Source organism: Alligator mississippiensis, chromosome 11 (genome assembly GCF_030867095.1).
Source record: "Alligator mississippiensis isolate rAllMis1 chromosome 11, rAllMis1, whole genome shotgun sequence".
Taxonomy (NCBI): domain Eukaryota; kingdom Metazoa; phylum Chordata; order Crocodylia; family Alligatoridae; genus Alligator; species Alligator mississippiensis.
The window spans coordinates 39,264,561-39,279,041 of record NC_081834.1 but is presented as its reverse complement, the minus strand read 5'-3'; the positions used below and the strand labels follow the sequence as shown (position 1 = coordinate 39,279,041).

At 54.0% G+C, this 14,481-nt stretch overlaps 2 protein-coding genes across 8 annotated transcripts in view; both read left to right on the top strand.

The window, feature by feature from the left end:
• The first annotated feature begins 1,459 nt into the window (after positions 1 to 1,459).
• On the top strand, positions 1,460 to 9,892 carry LOC102577346 (zinc finger protein 250-like). Of its 7 annotated transcripts, none has more exons than XM_059714836.1 (7): positions 1,460 to 1,680; positions 3,149 to 3,943; positions 4,513 to 4,568; positions 6,542 to 6,668; positions 7,261 to 7,377; positions 7,789 to 8,634; positions 9,440 to 9,892. In XM_059714836.1, the coding sequence occupies exons 2-7, from the start codon at positions 3,229 to 3,231 to the stop codon at positions 9,577 to 9,579; spliced, it is 2,001 nt and encodes a 666-aa protein (XP_059570819.1). In that variant the 5' UTR covers positions 1,460 to 1,680; positions 3,149 to 3,228; the 3' UTR covers positions 9,580 to 9,892. The 7 variants fall into 7 exon arrangements, with proteins under 7 accessions (XP_059570819.1, XP_059570818.1, XP_059570817.1 ...); XM_059714835.1 differs by having other exon boundaries at positions 3,146 to 3,943; XM_059714834.1 differs by having other exon boundaries at positions 3,083 to 3,943.
• A 3,342-nt stretch (positions 9,893 to 13,234) lies between these two features.
• Positions 13,235 to 14,481, top strand: part of LOC102558225 (uncharacterized) — a 29,162-nt gene continuing 27,915 nt past the window's right edge. The window contains exons 1-2 of the mRNA XM_059714912.1: positions 13,235 to 13,651; positions 13,879 to 14,003. Coding sequence (XP_059570895.1) covers positions 13,970 to 14,003 — 34 coding nt within the window. The 5' untranslated portion in view covers positions 13,235 to 13,651; positions 13,879 to 13,969. The remainder of the gene's footprint in view (positions 13,652 to 13,878; positions 14,004 to 14,481) is intronic.

Here is a 14,481-nt window from a genome sequence, read left to right as displayed (position 1 = left end):
TGGTACACAGGTTGTGATCCCTGCAGACTGAGAAGGAAAATTTTCAAACCAATGCAAGAAGGACCTCTATCTGAAAGTAGTCAGAGGGTGTGTCCAGACGAATGGGAATGTGTGCTTTGTGGTGCCTCAAGGGTGTCCAGAGGAGGTCCCCTCTCATCTGGAGGTGCCCAGAGATGTGGAGTCTCTGTGGCAGGGCAGCACGGTGAGAAGGGCATCCAGTGAGGAAAGTGCACACTGCCCCTACAGTGGAAGAGAGGAAGGGGCTTGCACAAGCTATGCAGCGGGGAAGAGGTTAGTTCAGGGAACCCACTTTGGTACGTGTCTGCCCCCTGCAGTATGTGGCCTGTGTGATGTGGGACCAGTAACTAGTGCTGCATGCAATCCTTAGCTGCTCCAAAGTTGAACAGCCCTGCATTACCCCACTGTCTGCTCCAAAGGTGTTGTAAATCCTTTTCAACATTCAAGGAAACCCTCCAGCATAGAAACATCCATAGGCCCAGCAAGTGTCCCTATGTGGGACTGGACAGGGATGGACCAGAGCAGGGGCAGCTCTGCAACCTGAAAGCACAGCTGGGGCCAAGATATCAGTGTGTCTGTGGTACTCTGCACCTGTAGCAAGCCCTGAAGGGCCACTGAAGCAGAGGAGCAATTCTGGCTGGATCCCTGACCTCCCCAACCTGTGCCTGGGTGGACACCAGCCTCTGCAGCATGATGGAGAAGCAGTCCTTGGGGCTGGACACTGCTTTCCTTTGTCTCTGAAGGGCATGCAACTTTCTCACTGCACCTGGAGCAGGTTTCTAGACCCTTGCTAGAAACTTTTAGAGCCTCCCAAGGAAAATGCTTTGTCGTTTCCAATAAAACACTTCACTGAAGAGGCAGGGCTGGGGCAGCAGACCTATTTGGTGTGCAAAAGAAATACAGGCATGTGCCTGCACAGGGGTGGATCCAGGGGACAGTGCAGTAGTGCACTTGCAGGCCCCTGCCCCGCTTTGATCCCTGCTCCGTGCAAAGTTTAAAGCCAACTGCCTGGCAGTGGCAACAGCATTTCTAGTCACACAGCACTGGGGGAGTCACTTGACTTCCCAGCTTTTCCTCCATTAGAAAGGGAGGCCACTGAGAAAGTAACAGCGAATTTCTTGGGCCAAAGGAAAGGCAAAACAGGGCTGGGAGCGACGGTGAGAGGTTCAAAACAAGCGCCCCGAGGCGGCCCCACGCAGAGCAGGTCCGACAGCGCCCAGCGCCCCTGGGCTGAGTGCAAGGAGCCAGGGGGGACTGCCTGGGGAAACTGCCCAGAGCAAGGGACAGGAACAGAGCCCCACGGCCCGCGGGAGCCCCGGCCGGCTGAGCCATGTGGCAGCCACAGGGGCAGGGCTCCTGCCTCGTCCCGCCCACCCCCTGCGGGCCCTTGTGTGAAGCCTGTGTCCTGCTTCGGTCGGACCCTGCCTCTTTCCAGCCCGCCTTTCTCCTGACATCAAGCGCTGTCCAGCCCGCCAGCCCCGCCGCTCCCGAGGCCACGGAGGGGCCGGGCCGGGCCGGGCCGGGGGCTCCGCGCACAGGGCGGAGCTTCCCGCCGCCAGCGCCGCCCGCCCGCCCGCGGCTGCGGAGCCCGGACACGCGCGGCTCCTCCCCGGCTCCGGCCGAGCGGCGGCAGGCGGGGCACGGCAGCGCCGGGCCGGGGCGGTAAGCGGCCGAGCGGCAGCGGGTCGGGGGTGGCGGCACGGGGCCGGCGCTGGAGCCCCGCGAGCCCCCGAGCTCGGCCCGGCCGGGGGGGGACGCGCTCCGCATCCCGCCCTTTGCCGGCAGAGGGAGCCCCGGGCCCGGCCGGGCTGCAGCTCCTCCGCCCCGACCCCGGCCCCGGGGCAGCCCCTCCTTGGCCGGAGACGGAGCTGTGGCTGGGGGCGCCGGGGCTCCGCTCCTGCCCCCGGCCCGTGCACGTCTCTGGGCCCAGTGCTGCCCGCCTGCCTGCCATCAGGCATAATGAGGCATGAAGTCAACTGATTCAGTAATGCTTGAACTCCCAGGCAGCTGGCTTTGAAGTTCAGGTGGAGCAGGAATCAGAGGGGGTTGCAGCTGCACTACTGCACCCCCCTAGATCCCCCCTGACCACAGGCATTATAAGCCCTGGGGCCTCTAAAGCAGACTGGTTTGCTTCTGAGGGGGATTCTTCCGTGACCACTTGGATTTCAGGGAAATCAGCCACACAATACCTAGTGACTCTAGGCCCTGTACCTGCCATGCAAAGAGGTTGTGGGATACAGTGGAGGTGTGACTGCATCCCCATCCCTAGAGCATCCTAAGGAGAGAGGTTGGGGTGTGCGCTGTGCTGTGCCTCTTTCACTTAGGTTGCACATTTGCATGCATGGATATCATGTGTCCCTCCCGCCCTCCCCAGGGCTGGTCCTGTGCCTGGAAAGCTGTTGGCTGGGCTGGAGGAGATTAGAGGCTGTGCACTGGGGTGGTGGAGAAACCTGAAAGAAATGGCTCAGCATGTGGGGTTCCCCAAGTCTCTTGTAGAGGAAACCACACAATGGCCCAGAACTGTTTACCCCCAAAATGGTCTTCAGGGACCCTTTCAATTAGTCTGGTTTATTTAAGGGTACCTGCCTGTCCAGCATGTCACTGTGGAAACTCTGGGATTGTCTTATCCTGGGACCTGGATTTCCAGATCACATGGCATCTTAGGAACTCCCATCTGAATAGGGAGGTCCCATTGGGCTCAGATCATCAGTGCTCAGAGGGAAGGGAGATCTTGAGATACATATGCACCAGTGAGGATTCGGATTATGGGTTCAGAAACCATCAGGGCCCTGTATGCCCCTCACCCAGTTTCTGCTTCATCCCACCCAGATCTCAGTTGCCTCCGTTCTGGTTTCCCATGACAGATATCCCTCAAGGATTCACCCCTCACCCTTTCTGCCAAAGCCATTAAACACGAACTGAGGGTCCCTCTGGCCATGGGTTTGGAGGCAGCACAGAATGTCTCCTCTCCTCTCCTCTGAAAAAGAGACCTAAAAGGATTCAGCTTCACATTTTCAGAGTCTGAGACTTTTATTTTTATTTCCTTTTCACATTTTTCTTCCAGCCCAAGAAATGCCTCATGTCTGCCTTTTCTCTCCTCCTTTCTGTCTTTCTCTTTCTAATGAAGCAGACGATGGGTCCCTGAGGGAGAACAAGGCACAAAATCCCCAGCTGCCTTGCACAGGGCAGGCAGAACTCCATGGGGCAGACATGGAAGGAGATGAAGGAGATGTTCCCCAGCATCCCAAGCCAGGAGAAGTCCATGATAGTCACTGCAGGCCAAGGAGGCAGCAGAAAAATTTTCCACGTGGGAAATGTGTTGAATCCAGTCCTGGCTTCAGGGATGGCAGTGGAGTTACAGTCCACTCCAGACTCTGCAGTAAAGAGAAACCCTGGGAATGTGTTAAGTGTGCCAGAATATTTCAGGGCAGCTCAAAACTTCCTGCACTTCAGAACGGTGTCAGCTCTAGCTCAGATCTATTAAACCTGCAGAGCATCCACTCAGGAGAGAGAGCCCACGTGTGCCCTGACTGTGGGAAAAGCTTCAAGCAGAAGCGTAGCCTTTTTCAACACCACACCATCCACACAGGACAGAAACCCTACATGTGCCCTGACTGTGGGCAGAGTTTCCGCCTGAAATGTTCCCTTATTCATCATCAAAGTCTTCACCCAGGAGAAAGTCCTTATGACTGCCCTGTGTCTGTAAAAGCTGACAAGTCACAGTCCAGTCTTACTCTGCATCAGAGCATTGGTGCAAGGGAGAAACCCCACATGTGCCCTGACTGTGGGAGGAGGTTCAGATGGAGAAGTAACCTTATTGGACATCAGAGTGTCCACACAGGAGAGAAACCCTATGCCTGCCCTGATTGTGGAAAAAGCTTTGTTCAAAAGAAGAAACTTATTCAACATCAGAGAATCCACAAGAGTGAGAAACCTTAATCATGCCTGGACTGTGGGGGCTGCTTTGGTCAGATGAGGGAGGTCCCTTATTCAGCCTCAGAACATCCATATGAACAAGCAGCTCTTCCAGTGTTCAGGAAAAGCAACAGGGCAAAGATCTCTCTCAACTCTCCCCAGAGACGGCAGAAGGGTAGAAGGCAGCTGGAGCTCACACTGCTAGGCAATGGGCTTGCACCATGCTGCCACAAGGCATGAATATGCATTAGTGGGGGTGGCATGGGTCTAGGCAGTGGGTGGGGGTGGGACGGTTTGGGTTTCAGGGGTGGGTGGTCATCAGGGACCAGGTGGGAAAGAGAAGATGCAGAGAGAAGATATGCCTGGCTGAGGTGCACCTGTCCCAGACCCACTGACCCCTCTGTATAGAGGACAAGGGTCTGTTTCTGACCAGTTGCACTCCAGGCTTTTCCCATCAGTGAATGAAACCTGTGAGTATCCAGGATGTGGCAGGGACTGAAGCCTCTTCTGAATTCTCCCCTTGTTACTTTCTCTCCCTGGTCGTGGACTCCCAACTAACACTGACTCTTCACTCCCCAGAAATGAAGAGTCCCCAGGAACAAGAAAGAGAAATGACTGCATTGGCATTGGCTCAGGTGAGAGTTTGTCACTCTGTTTCTTGGTACGACGTGTGAGGCAGGAGAATCAATACAGAAGCAAAGGAGACTGGTAGATGAAAGCCCTTTTCCTATAGAGAGCAGTAAATGTACTATAACACCAACATAGAGAAATCTAAAGTTTTTTTAAGGGTTTTTCCCTCTATTGCTGCAGTTGCATGTATCTCTGTGCCCCAGTTTCCCTTTGTGTCACACAAAGAACTCTGAGCCCCATAGAGAAATAGTGCTAGCAGTTATCACCAATCTGCATTGTTAGAGGATGGGAGATATGTTATTTAGTCATTAGATTGGAAACTGGGCTGTTACTGGCTTCATGTGGCGCAATACCTGTCCAGTGATGTCAGCTGGTATGTGTAATGTAGCTTTGTTCTGGTGCTGGCATGTAGCTTCATTCTGAAGTAATTTCTTGCCTCACAACCAGTCCCCTCACCTCTTTCTACTGTTGCTTGAATAAGGAACAGGGTTCCACCTGGCTGCATGGGAGGATATGTGCCTGCAGGCATCTCCAGTGACTCTTCCTCTCAACAACACCCTGAAGTAGAGACAAAGCTGTGCCATTTCCAAGCCATTACACTTTATTTCTGAGCAGACCCTGCGTGTTGAATGTAGACCATTTATTCTTCTGTTTCCCCACAGATTAAATTTATATATATATATATATATATATATATATATACACACACATATATGAACACATGTAAATGAACCAAAGGCAGAGATGGGACCCCCAAAGAGATCCGTGAGTGAAGCCCAAATAGGCAGTGAAGCCCAAATAGGCATGGTTAGTGTTTACCTTCCCAATAAATCAGGCTCTTCTGGATTCCCACTGGGCAAAATATTCCTTGAAATGTTGGAATGGGTCCTATGCAGTTAGTCTGTCCCGGGCTCCTGAAGAAATGACATGGGATTGGTTCTGGTGTCTCCTGTAGACCACATCTGGAGTACTGTGTTCAGTTTTGGGGCCCCCACTACAGAAAGGATGTGGACACATTGAAGAGAGTCCAGCAGAGGGCAACAAAAATGGTGAGGGAGCTGGGGGACATGACTTCTGAGGAAAGACTGTGGGAGCTGGGTGGGCTTATTTAGTCTAGAGAGGAGAAGACTGAGAGGGAATTTAATAGCAGTCTTCAACTACCTGAAGGGGGGTTTGAAAGAGGACGGAGCTGGACTGTTCTTAGTGGTGACAGATGACAGAACAAGGAGCAATGGTCTCAAGTTGCAGCAAGGGAGGTTTAGGTTAGATATGAGGAAGAATTTTTTCGCTAGGAGGGTAGTAAAACACTGAAACAGGTTACCCAGAGAGGTGGTGGATTTTCCATCCTTGGAGGTTTTCAAAACCCAACTAGACATAGCTTTGGCTGGGATGAGCTAGTTGGGAATGGTCCTGCTCTGAGCAGGGGGTTGGACTAGATGTGACCTCCTGAGGTCCTTTCCAACCCTTTCTATGATTCAGTCAGGCAGTGAGTTCAGGGTGTGATTTACGTCCCTGTGTTTGCCTGAGTTAGGAAATCACCTCCAGAGAGAGAAGTTGCATGTGTGCATCCACACACCCACATACAGCGTGGTGAATTTCTGCACTTGCCATTTTCCCCCTTCCAGGCCTGCCCAGTCTGCATGTACCTTGCTGTGTTCCCTGCACCTTTCTTGACTGGTGCCAGACTCCCACACCACTATGCACCCTGCTCCCTTCCCCCATCCTCCTTTTATCTCCCTCTGTCACCACATCTGTTGATAGTGCCTACCAACTCTTCCCCCACTACTCCCTGAAGAAAGCACATCTTCAGTGTCCTCAGCAAGAAGGGGCACAGGTGGCTTCATTAAATTTCCGCATGCCCAAGCGGAAATTCTTGGATCTCGAGGGAAGGAGAGTTTCCATTCCTTCCTGCCATGGGGTAGGTGGATTGCTGCTGGCTGGTAGGTGCTTGAGAGGCAGAATCCTGTTGCTGTTTCAGGGATCGGTGACCTTCAAGGAGGTGGCTGTGTACTTCACTGAAGGGCAGTGGGCTTTGCTGGGCCCCAGCCAGAGAGCTCTCTACAGGGATGTCATGCTGGAGAATTTCAAGATGGTAGGCTCACTGGGTAAGTATTACTACTTCTTCATGGGTCCCTGGAATATATTGGTTGTGTTCTCAGAGCTCTTTTCTCATCCCTTATATTTCAGGAGATCAACCCTGTGGTCCCCAAAATTCCTATAAGAGAGACCTTTCTTTTCACACCCTGTCCTGTGGGAGGGGAGAGTTGGCAACATTATGGAACTGGTAATCCATCCACATCCCCAGTGTCCAAAAGGGAAGTTGGAGCATGGGCAGTTTTTGCTGCCGGTGAGTGTGTGGGCCCCGCAGACAGAGATTTCCTGTGTCCTTTCTTCCCCAGAGGTGGCTCAGGGAAGGGCTCAGGTCTCAGCATGGTTAGGAAGAGGTAAGAAGTTGCACAGCTGCTCTGTGTGCTGGAGTCCTGAGAGAAACAGTCCTGTGGGCAGAGTTCCCTGAATCTTCTGTAGGAGAAACCACGAGTCTCCCAGGAAACCTCTGACATCCCCAAAAGACTTGCAGAAGCATTTCCCATTTCTCTGGTTTGTACTAGAGCACCTGCCTGCCCAGCATCTCTAGAAACAATGAGATGCTTCTGTCATTTGTAACACTCTGGTCTTGCTTTTCTTCTTCCCTTGGAGCTGGATATCCCATTCCCAAACCCAGTGTGATCTCTCAGCTGGAACAGGGGGAAGATCCCTGGGTCCCAGATCATCAGGTCTTGGAGAGAATGAAGATCCTCAGAGACATGCACACAGGTGAGGAATCAATTAAATGGGCACAGGAACCATCTGTTGTCACTGGCACAGACACCTGGGATTCCTACTAGGGCCATGCCAAGCCCTCCCTTGGTTTTACCTCCTCCCACCCAGGTCTCAGTTGCCTGGGTAATTGCTGCTTCCCCATGGCAGGTGTCACTCAAAGACTTTCCCCCAGTCTGATTAATACCAAGTGAGGGTTCCTCCTGCCACAGGTTTTGTGGCAGGACAGAGTGGCTCCTCTCCTCTGGTGAGGAGCTCCAGATGGATTCAGCTTCACATACTAGGGGTCTCAGTTAGTTGTTTGCCCCCCTTTCACATTTCTCCATTTCCTGCAGCTCAAGAAATGCCTTACATCTTTCATCTTCTCTCTCTGTCTCCCTCCTTCCCTTCCTCTTTCTCTTACATCAGATGGAGCTATGAGGGAGAACAAACTGGAGAATGACCAGCAGCCCAGCCCACAGGAGGCACAATTCCCTCTGACAGCCCCGGGAAGAACTGAAGGGTTTGTTACTCAGCATCTTGAGCAGCAAGATGCCCATGAGAGTCAGTGCTGGCCAAAGGGACAGCAGGGAAAGCTGCCTGAGAGGAGAAAGGGAAAATCTACTCCCCAGGGGCTTGACTTGGGGGACCTGAGTGTAGCCATGGTCCAGGCGCAGACCTGCAGCCAAGAGAAACCCTGGGAATGTGTTGACTGTGGCAGAACTTTCCAATTCAGGTCAAAGCTTTCTGCCCATCAGAGCATCCACACAGGAGAGAAATTCCATGCATGCCCCGACTGTGGCAAAAGCTTTAGGTTACGACACTATCTTACCCTGCATCAGAGAATCCACACAGGTGAGAAACCCTACACATGCCCTGAGTGCAAGAAAAGCTTCAGGTTGCGATATGATCTTACTCGACATCAGAGCGTCCACACAGGGGAGAAACCCCATGTGTGCCCTGACTGTGGGAGGAACTTCAGATTGCGACAGGAACTTACTGAACATCAGAGCATCCACACAGGGGAGAAATGCTTCCTGTGCCGTGTGTGCGGGGAGAGTTTCCGCTTGAAACGCATGCTTATCCAGCACGAGGGGATCCACACGGGAGAGAAACCTTTCACATGCCCCAAATGCAAAAAATGCTTCAGGTTGCGACAGGATCTTAATAAGCATCAGATCGTCCACACAGGAGAGAAGCCCTACCTGTGCGCAGACTGTGGAAAAAGCTTCAGTCAGAGGAATAGCCTCATTAAACATCAGAGCATCCACACAGGTGAGAAACCCTACATGTATCCTAGCTACAGGGAACGCTTCAATCTAAGATAAGAGGTTTCCTTACACATGGGTATCCACACTGACAAACATCCTTTCCAGTCTTATGTGCGTAAGAAAAGCTACAGGGTGAAGGTCTCTTTCAGTTCCCCCAGACCCTGCAATAGACCCTATCTTGCCTACGGTAGAAGGCAGCAGGAACTCTCACATTGGGTCCATGGACCTGGTTCTGTTGTTGCAAGGCATGACTGTGTATCAGGGAGGAATGATGTAGGTCCCAGCAGCAGATGGGGTGGACAGTTTGGGTTTCAGGGGTGGGTGGTTCCCAGGAACTAGGTAGAAAAGAGAAGATGCAGAAGGAAGATGCACCTGCTCTGGGTCTACAGACTCCTGTGTTGGAGGACAAATGTCTGTTTTTGAATAGTTGCTCTCATGACTGTTTAATGGATTTGGATTTCTCTGCAAGGCACTTGAGCCCTCTCCACCTTCTGTCTGCTACACCCCACCCAGGTTGGGATCATACCTGACAAGTGCTGTGTCCTCATGACAGACTTTGCACCTGGATTTCCTACAGCTGTGACAGATGCCCAGCTGCAGACCCACCTGCTGAGAGGCCTGGTGGGAGGTGGATGCATGACGATCCTCTTGTCTTTCTCCTTAAGAGAAGGTTTGAGAGGGATTTAGCTCCTGGTTTTTCAAACAGTCACCATTATTTTGAATCTCTTTTCCCCAGGTCCTTTTTGCCTCCAGCACAGGGACTAACACCTGTCTGCATTTCTCTCTCCTTTTTTGTCTTTCTCTCCCAGTAGGCAATGGGACAGTGAGTGAGAATGAAGAGGGGGATTTCCAGCTCTCCTGGCCTGAGCGAGCAGCAGCAGGTGGGGGCATCACTGGGAAGAGTGGAAAGGGATGTTTCCCAGAGTCCTGGGCAGAGACAAGCCTGTGAGAGTTGGGGCCAATCAGAGAGGCAGCAGGGGAAGTGCCCCCAAAGAAGACAGGGTAGATCCAGTCCCTGAGAAGGAGGCCTGGAGAATTATAATGAGATTGCAGTGCAGCCATGAATCTTCAGTGAAGAGAGACTGGATGAGTGTGGAGGAGAAGCTGCCAGTACAGGTCTAGTTTCATACATGTTATGTAACACATGGGTGAGAAACACCCCTGTGCCCCCTCTGGAGACATGGTGTTTCTAAATGTCTTGTGATACACATCAGTGAGAGCCTCCCCCTCCCCCCCCCATCCCATAAATGTGAGAAAAAGTTTGTGTGGATCAATTCCATTGCTGCAGATTGTGTGACCCATGTGAGCGGGAAAGCCTATGATTGCAAGAAAAGCTTCAGAGAGAATATTCTGCAAGGGTGCAAAGCCTTAGAGACCCAGAGGGAAACTTTGGTCAAACATAACCCTTACTGGACTCAAACACATCCATAGAGGAGGATGACCTGCAATGTACTTCACTGACTGCAGGTGCGGGGGGGAACTGGGTTTCAGTGGGGAAGGGTTGGTGGGGAGTGGAGGAAGAAGTGACAGTGGGAAGGGCAAGGAAGTTGACCGCAGATGTCCCAAAATAGCTCAGTAAATGTCTTACTGAATTATCATCCAGTTGCTTGTGCGGGGTTCTCACCCAGAAATCCTGGATGACCCCCTGCAAAAAATGTTACTGTTTTGCCAGGCACTGAACAGTGGTAGCAAGGACTGGGGTTACTAGTTTTTTTATTCTGGCTTAAGCCCCCACTTAGTAGCCTGGGAAATGTTCCCAAGTGAACAAACGTCTTCCAGTTGCAAGCAATATTCTACAGGATTTATTAAAGGGGGAAGGGGGACAAATACACAACTCTAAGGAAAACCTTAACTATTAAATATTAGCTGAAACCCTGAACAGTTAACAATCCGTCTTGGTCACTGGAACAACAGCCCTGGGTGAATCTCCCTTTCCAAGAGCCTGGACTAGGTAGTAGGTCCCCTGGGTTGTCTTCAATCTCCCCTGGCCCTAACGTAGGAAATTGGTGTCTTTTCACCCCCACCCCCCACCCCTGGGGGCTACAGGCTGGTGGTTGGGGTACTATCCTGGGAGGTGGGAAATGGAAATGCCCGATCTTATGTACCATAGGGGGTTGTGACCCTGTGCCTCCCACATCCCAGCTATTGCTCTAATCCAGTGCTTTTCAACCTTTTTTCATTTGTGGACCCCTAAACAATTTTGAATGGAGGTGCAGGGCCCTTTTAATTGTAAGTGTGGGTCTTTACATACTTCTGATTGATCACAGTCTTTTGCAGACCCCTTAGACAAAAGGGGTCTGTGGACCACAGGTTGAAAACCACTGCTCTAATCGCTGGGATGCTGGGCGAAAGGGAAACTCTGTTCCTTTTGTGGAACATTTACCTTTTCTCACTGCAGCAGAAGGGGAAGTATTTGGATACCAGTCAGAAAGCCTTAGGGTCACCCAAGCTATTCAATGAAATCACTTGCATGCTAGAATAGTTTTATTAAACAGCCTGCCTGGGCTGCTTGGGGCTGAAGGATGGTATTGCATACATTATTCTCTCCCAGGGTCAAGGACAAGGTATTGTTATTTCACCACAAGGGGCTCCTGCATCAAGAGCTACATCAAGAGCTACAAGAGCTACATCAAGCTGGGGGTAGATGTGGGCCTGTGAGGGGAAGGCCTGGCTGTAGGGGCAAAAACAGCAGGCCTGGATGCCGTCTCTGCTTGAGGGTAGCTTTGAGAAATGAGCATGCAGCTGAGGCTCTGTAGGACAACGATTCCCTTCCAAGAGCTGTAATGCTACAGAGGCTGCTCCCAGGTGGTTCAGAAAACTGAGTTAGGGGAGAGACAAGGGTTAGAGATGAAACAGTGGTGAGATGAGGGCTGCTTCCACAGAAGCTGACAAAAGTAGAGCAGACTCCTACATCAGCTTTTTCCAAACTGTGGGCTGCATGCCATGAGGTGGGGTGTGAAAAGTCCCAACGTCCATGGGTGTGCAATCCTGTAAATGCTGTGGGTGGCTGAAGGTGGGAGGAAGGAGAGGACAAAAGATTGGCCAACTTCACTGTGGTGGGCCAGAAAGCCCCAAAGTGGGAAACGCTGCCTTAGGTGAAGACTGATTACAGCTTCTCTATTCAGCACGGGAGCAGTGGTAACTTCAGGAGAGGCAGCAGGGCCCTGAGAAACATCCACCCTCTTGCACACTCCCTGCCAAAGGAGGAAGACTGGGGTCAAAAAGCATCTTACCAACCATTAATTTGCCACTCAAGGTTTTCATACAATTCTGCTTTACTGTGTTTCCATTTTCTCTTTGGTTGGCTCCCCCCTTGCCCATGGGGGGTTGTGCCTCATCAGGACTGCCCAGAGGATGTCAGCAAGTGTCCCAAGTTCCTGGCTGGGTCTAGAGCCAAGTCGATTTGAGTTTCCTGATGGGCACTGAATCCAGCCCTTTTTGCTCCTAAAAAGCACCTGGCAGGAAGCTCCAGGTCATTGCATCATGTTGTCCCCATAACGCTGAGGCAGGCCCTGGGAATACTCAGCCGAGCTTCTAACCTGGGCAGAGTAACTTAACTTTCTCTTTCTGGCCTCTGACAGTGTTTTGACCCTAGAGGGATTCACCCGCCCTCCCTGTGGAGTTTGGGTAACCCCTCAGGGGGTCTTGGGTGCTATCTGGAAGGCAGGAGGGAGTGTCAGGAATCAGCCCCTCCCTTTTCTCCTGCTGCCTGTGCTTCCCTGGCCATGCTCATCTCACGTTCCTCTTCTCCCTCTTGACAACTCTCCGCTGGGCAAAAGGGAACCAACCCCCCTTCCCTGCACCCCAACGCCGATTCTTGCTGCTGAGGCCCCTCGGAGCCTTTCCCTCCATTTCCCCAGAGGAACTTTTGGGGGTGCCAAGGGGCTGGGTGGGCAGGGAGGCACTCTTCTGCCTGTCCTAGTGCTTTCCTGGCTCTCGGATCCTGGCAGCAGGAGTGGCAGAAACCGTGCCTCAGGTGGCAACCGGGCCCAAACCCCTGGGGCGTGCTTCTTCCCGAGTCACTGGGAAAACAACCCGGGACATGGGAAAGGCAATTACGGGCACGGTGCTCAACAGTTCAGCCATGCAACAGTGCAGGGACATCACGGAAGGCACAGTCGGAGCCTCCGCGAGAGCACAGCTGCAGGCTTCATGCTGGGACAGCCCGTGCGCCTGGGAGGGACGGGGTCCTAGGCCAGCTCCGGGGGGTCTGGCCCCGTGGGTCTCCCTAATGCACCCAGGCAGCAGGTTCAAAGGAGCTTTCACCGCCCCAGCGGGGCTTTTTTAAGCCTGCTCTTTTGCTTAGGCTTGAAGGAACAGGGAACCCCTACTCAGGGGGTCTCGGCCCCTCGGGGAGGCTGGGAGGAGCTGCTGTGCGGGAGCCCCGGTGGGGTGGGGAGCCGGGCCCGGCCGGGCCGGGCCCCAGGGAAGGGCAAGGCAAGGAAAGGAAGCCCCGCGCCCTGGCTGCAGCCCGCCGGGCTCCCGGGGCCAAGACTTCCGCCTCCCCGCGCGGCCCGAGCCCGCGGCTGCTTCCCCCGCCGGGCTCCGCGCACAGGGCGGGGCTTCCCGCCGCCATCACCGCCCCCCCGCGGCTGCGGGGCCGGGACACGGGCGGCTCCTCCCCGGCCGGGCAGCTGGAGCCAGGACGCGGCAAAGCTGCGGCGACCCCAGCACGGCCTGTCCGGCTCCGTCGCTGCCGCCCCCACGGCCGCATCTCCCGAGCGCTGCGGGGAGCGGCGGAGGGCCGGGGCCGGGGCTGGATCCCGCTCGCGCAGGGCTGCTGCCGGCCCTGGGCCCCGGCGCGGGCCGGGCCTGGCTCGGCCCCGGAGGCAGCGGGGGCGATGCTGGCGTCTGCCCCCCGCGCCTGCCCGGGGTGAGGCGCCGCCTCCACGCGCGTGGCTTCCTGGCGGCCGAGGGCCTCCGGCGCGGCACCTCGAGCAAGACCTGCCGCCGCCGCCGCGCTCGGCGGAGCGACTCGCTGCGGGGAGGTGCCCGGCGGCGCTTGCTGTGGCTGAGTGCGGGTTTGTAGGGAACTTCCCAAATCACAGCTGGTGACTGGGAGGAGGCTGCTTGCATTCGGGGCTCCCCACATTGTGTGTCTGGTATCAAGGAAAGCTTCCCTGAAATCCCCCCATTCCCTAGCGCAGGGTCTTGAGAGAGGGAATTGCTCATCCCTTCTTGTTTTGGGACTGGTGGGATGGTGTCTCGGCAGCGGGTGCCCGGGATGAGGACTCCTGTTGTTTCAGAGGCTGGGGACTTGGAAGGAAGTGGCTGCGTGTTTCCGCGAGGACGTTGCCAAGATCCCCTGGATTCCGGTCCGAGCCCTCGGCAGGGACGTCATGCTGCAGAATGAGGAGACTTTGCTCTCCCTAGGTAAGGGTGCCCATCCCCGCAGGCGCTAGAAGCCGTGGGGTCTCCAAAGCTGACAAGCTGGTCCCTCTAGATAACAGGGGAATTGGCCGTACAATCTGTAGAAACTCTGGGTGAGAGACTGCTCCTTCCACCATCCTTGCCTTGGGTGATAAGATTTTGGGAAGGAGTGGAGCTGTGAATCCATCCCCAACCTGGAGCTTCCCAGGGAAAGGCTGGGTTGTGTGCCCCGCTGGGCATTTTTGACTTACCTGCACATTTTTATGCATGGATGTCTTGTCCCTCCTGCTGTCCCCAGGGCTGGCACTGTGCTTGCAGGGGCTGAGGTCTCAGCTGGGTTGGGAGGAGGTAAGAGACTGCCCAGGAGGGCTGTGCCAGAGCCCTGAAAAAATGCCCCAGTGTGTGGAGTTCCTCAGATCTGTAAGAAGAACTAGACATCTCCTAGAAACCATCTCATCCCCAACAGGGCTTCCAGGATCCT

Excerpts from the sequence above, each read along its gene's own strand:
- LOC102577346 (XM_059714834.1), top strand. The coding sequence starts at position 3,091 with ATGCCTCATGTCTGCCTTTTCTCTCCTCCTTTCTGTCTTTCTCTTTCT. Across the intron at positions 4,569-6,541 it reads CTGCATTGGCATTGGCTCAG|GGATCGGTGACCTTCAAGGA; the intron begins GTGAGAGTTTGT and ends TTGCTGTTTCAG. Across the intron at positions 8,635-9,439 it reads ACATCAGAGCATCCACACAG|TAGGCAATGGGACAGTGAGT; the intron begins GTGAGAAACCCT and ends TTTCTCTCCCAG.